At 38.6% G+C, this 4,053-nt stretch overlaps 1 protein-coding gene across 6 annotated transcripts in view; it reads right to left on the reverse strand.

Annotated features, from left to right (window-relative positions):
• Window positions 1–844: 844 nt before the first annotated feature.
• VGLL3 (vestigial like family member 3) overlaps window positions 845–4,053 on the reverse strand; it is a 29,736-nt gene continuing 26,527 nt past the window's right edge. For 4 of the 6 annotated variants that reach the window (XM_014523116.2, XM_014523114.2, XM_025212148.1 and 1 more), the window contains one exon: window positions 845–1,425. In XM_014523116.2, the coding sequence (XP_014378602.2) occupies window positions 1,379–1,425 (47 nt within the window). In that variant the 3' untranslated portion in view covers window positions 845–1,378. The remainder of the gene's footprint in view (window positions 1,426–4,053) is intronic. The other 2 variants (XM_014523115.2, XM_025212150.1) reach the window with 1 other exon arrangement.

The following is a 4,053-nucleotide window of genomic DNA, read 5'->3' on the forward strand; positions in this document are numbered from 1 at the left end:
TCAGAAATGACCTATGCACCACCAGGTGGACTGCACAGTAACAGCGCTTAGCAGGTATTAAATGAGTGCACAGAAACAATTGTGCAGTCTGGCACACATGTAGATGCGCCCCCAGAGTCAGAAGTTAGCCTTTGAGGTCTTCAATCCAAGCTGAAGTTAATAGGAGCTAAGGGTCCAATAAGACTTTTGAGAACTCACACAGGTCCCTCAACAGATTACCAGGTCAGGCCAACTGAAAACATTTTGCTTCCAGAAATTGCTAACTTTTTGTAAAATTTGAACTTTGTTCTTGAATTGCCACATAAAACACATGATCCTTAACACACCCTAAATTCCTGCTATTTATAGTTGTCACAGGAAAAAGGCCCAAGACATGGTCCACAGATGTCAATGAGAGTCTTCCACTGGCTTCAGTGGTCCCTGGATCAAGCCCAGACTCATTTAGTCCATTGTAAATGAAACAGAGCTGGAAATAGGGTTCCTCTGAAAACATTAGTCTTTTCTCTTTGCTAAAATGTCCCCAAATTCCTTATAGTCAGCATAGCTTAAAGCCATCTTCTAAAGCAAGAAAATAAATCTACTCTTTCTATAATATAATGCTAGTAGGAAAAATATTTGGCTGAATCTTTAAGTGTGAAATATATTTTACACTAGAATAAAAGGAAAAACCTTCAAAATCTTGTAATATGAAAACAATGAACGCTTGGACTATCCAAGATTTTGCTCTTAAAAACAAAAAACCAACCAACCAACCAACCAAACAAAAAAACCACAACCAACCCTTCCCCCCCAAAAAATACCCAGACACGAGGTAACAAAAGAATCCACGAATACAGACATCACAGACATCTAAAAATAAGCATTTTATACATTTTTGCCAGTGCTTCTCTGAGAGCAAGTTCTTTAAACAGAACTTAACAATTTTACAATTTTTTTAAAAAAAAATATGTCATCCTAAAATTGCCATCGATCCTTAACCAAGCTTTCTGTATTTCTACAAAAATAGATGCACAAAGAGATACAAATACTGTATTCCTGAAAGGATGAGTGTAGTCGAGGCAGAATCTTCTCCTGACGATCAAAGCAGTTCATAAAAACATCAGGCTGAACAAAATACTGTAAGAGGAGCAAAAAAGGAGTTAGATTGCTCAGCTGCAGCAGGCTCAGATGAGGAAAGAGGGGAAAAATGCATTTTTTTTCTTCAATGTTCTGGGACCTAGAAATGGTCTTAAAGGAAAAGGCTCAATTGCAAAAGCATAATGGCTGGCTCTTCATCTTCCCTTCAGCAGAGAGTCCTTTGAAACAGTCAACCAGTGCAGTATCTCCATGCCAGCTGTGGGGATTCCAACTCTAGCTCGTGTTAAGCTATGTGTGAACTTCAGAACCAAGAAGATTCCTTGGTCTTCTCCTGGTGCTGTAGACCTACTTTTTGGGAAGGAAATAGACAATTAAAATGTAAACACTGATACCATTATTTCCTTGCCCTGAGAAAAAGAAACTTGCTTAAAATCCCTTATAAAAATAAATCTGCTAATCATCTGTTTACAGTACAATTGTATTGGTGGACTTGTTTATGATGCAGCTGCCTCTCAATTTAATTAAATGTTGTTTATTTCACAGCATAGAGGGAACTCTTCTAAGCTACATGACAGCCTTGGACAAACTTGCATAGCTCAGGAATGCTGACAAAGTCCTGTGTATGCTTAGCAAAACTGTATCTTTTTTTATTCTCATTTGGAAATGACCAGGCAGTAACCAGGCCCTTCAACAGTGTTGTAGTTGTAACATAAACAAGCAATTATGAAGTAGAATCTAGTTTTGATAGTATCATAAAAGCGGCCATGAAAAAAGCCCTACCTCTTAGAAAGTTAGGAATATTGTAGGCTCTCAGACATTTACAGCTTTTCACCTTTAAGGGCTGGGGGAGAAGAAATGTTCCACAGCAAGTGAAAAAAACGAATAATTTCACCTACAGCACATCAGCTTTTTGGCCAAGAAATCTTAGTGCTTCCACATGGGGAAAATAAATGATTTTCAGCTTACATTTGTTATACATTTCTCTGATATTTTCCTATATAAAAGTTAAGGACTATTGAATAAATATGCTGCTATGTTAGGGCTTTAACACTACAGCAATGGAATCTGTGCTGCAATTAGGGATTTCTCTTCTCCAGGGGGATTTATTTGATTTTGTTTGCATTCAAGCGAGGGCTAGCACTTAGAAAAGGCAATAAAATGTACAAAAAAGAAAACCATCCAAAAATATACTAGCCACTTTAGTTATGGCAAAAATATAGTTTCTATCCAACATTCTTAAAAGGTATTTAAGCACTTAATTCATATTGATTTCAAAGGGACTTTAACATTGCCTCATGACAAATATGCATTTCAGATCTTGAGTGGGGTGTTAGTATTGGCCAAGCACTTAGTTTATGAACAGTGCTCCTAAAGGATCTATTATCAATGCAGGTCCCAATTCAGCATTGATTTAAGCCGATATAAGTCTATTTGACTTCACTGGTGATGGACCCATTTAAGTTTAGGGATCCCTTCAGCCCTTAATCTACAAAAAATAAAAAGTCAAAAGATAACCCAACACCTTCATGTGTCAGGAATGGGGGTTGAAACCAATTTCCCTCAGACTGTACCTAATCCCTACAATTGCAATTCTTAGGTTTCAGACCTGCTCACGGATGTCCAAACTGGTTGCCCTCAAAATTATAATACAGCAATGGTGAAATAATGTTAAAAATGTCATGAGAACTGTGTATTTTCAACAAGACAATACTTGAGACTTAATTTTTATTTGCCTTAGCCTGAATCTAATCAGAACTGGATGCTTGGCCAAGGAATATAAACAGGTGAACACTGATCATTAGAAGCATCCTATAAAGCAATTTGTTAACACTAAAATAGCATTACATATTACACCATCCATCAGAGGATAATCAAAAGCTAGTTATATACATTGATGTGATCTGCAATTTACAGTTGGGGAAACTGAAACAAAGAACTGAAGTCGCTTGCTAGAGCTTGTGTTGATGTCAAAAATAGAAGCCAGATGGTCAAAGTCTCAGTCCTATAATTAAATCACTAGCCAAGCTCTGACCTCCAGCATAGCATAGGCGTGGCAAAAAGCATCTCACTGGGCATGTCTCCATGAGACATTTATTGCATAGCTGACTAATTAGCTAGTAAATGTTTCGGCATCTACACGTACTGAGGTAAATGAATTAATTCTGCAGCAGTGCATATGTAAATGCCTGCCAGCTAACCCTCCACTAAAGCTCCCTCGTGCCCCAGCCAGCCCCTTCACGGCACACCGAGTTGGGAGGAGCAGCCCTGGGCTAGCAGGCTGACCCATGGGGCCCTGTGCCAGCCAGGGCTGTTCCACCCAAGCTCCACATGTACACATATACACCTGAATAAACTGCAGAGATTATTGCTCTGGAGTTACTTGCTTCTGGGTGGACATTCAAATGGTGCAACCAGGAGCAATCAACTCTGGAGCAATAAGCTCTACAGTTTATTCAGGCACCATAACTGCATGTATAGATGTGCTCACAGTGAAGCTAAAGACTACTGGTCTCCAAATTCAAGGCCCAACTGCACAGATCAAGATAGAGCCCCAAGTGCTGGGATTCCACTGGCCACAATAATTTATTAGAGATTAAGATGGTAGCCGTCTGCCCAATTTTACAGCTTTACCACTAGGTTTTCATTGTTCCCTTAGGTGGGCAAAGTTTGGGCATTCAGGAGCTAAGACACCTATCAATCTGGGGGAATTTATTAGGAAGACATTGTCACTGTATTTAGATGGCAACTTTTGTATCCCTGGAAAAAAGATTGTAAATAATAGTTATTTTTTTTGTCAAGTTACTTCAATAACAGCTGGTGTAATTTTGTATTATTTTTCCCTCCTATTTGAAAAATAATTATACAAGAGGGAGTCATAAGACAAGTGTAAACAACTAAGAGGGTAAGGAAATAATTAAGCGCCCAAGTACTAAGAGCTACCAAGAAACACTAAAAGTGGATGTGAGGGGGAAAGAG

The sequence above is a fragment of the Alligator sinensis genome, unplaced genomic scaffold (genome assembly GCF_000455745.1).
Source record: "Alligator sinensis unplaced genomic scaffold, ASM45574v1 scaffold26_1, whole genome shotgun sequence".
Taxonomy (NCBI): domain Eukaryota; kingdom Metazoa; phylum Chordata; order Crocodylia; family Alligatoridae; genus Alligator; species Alligator sinensis.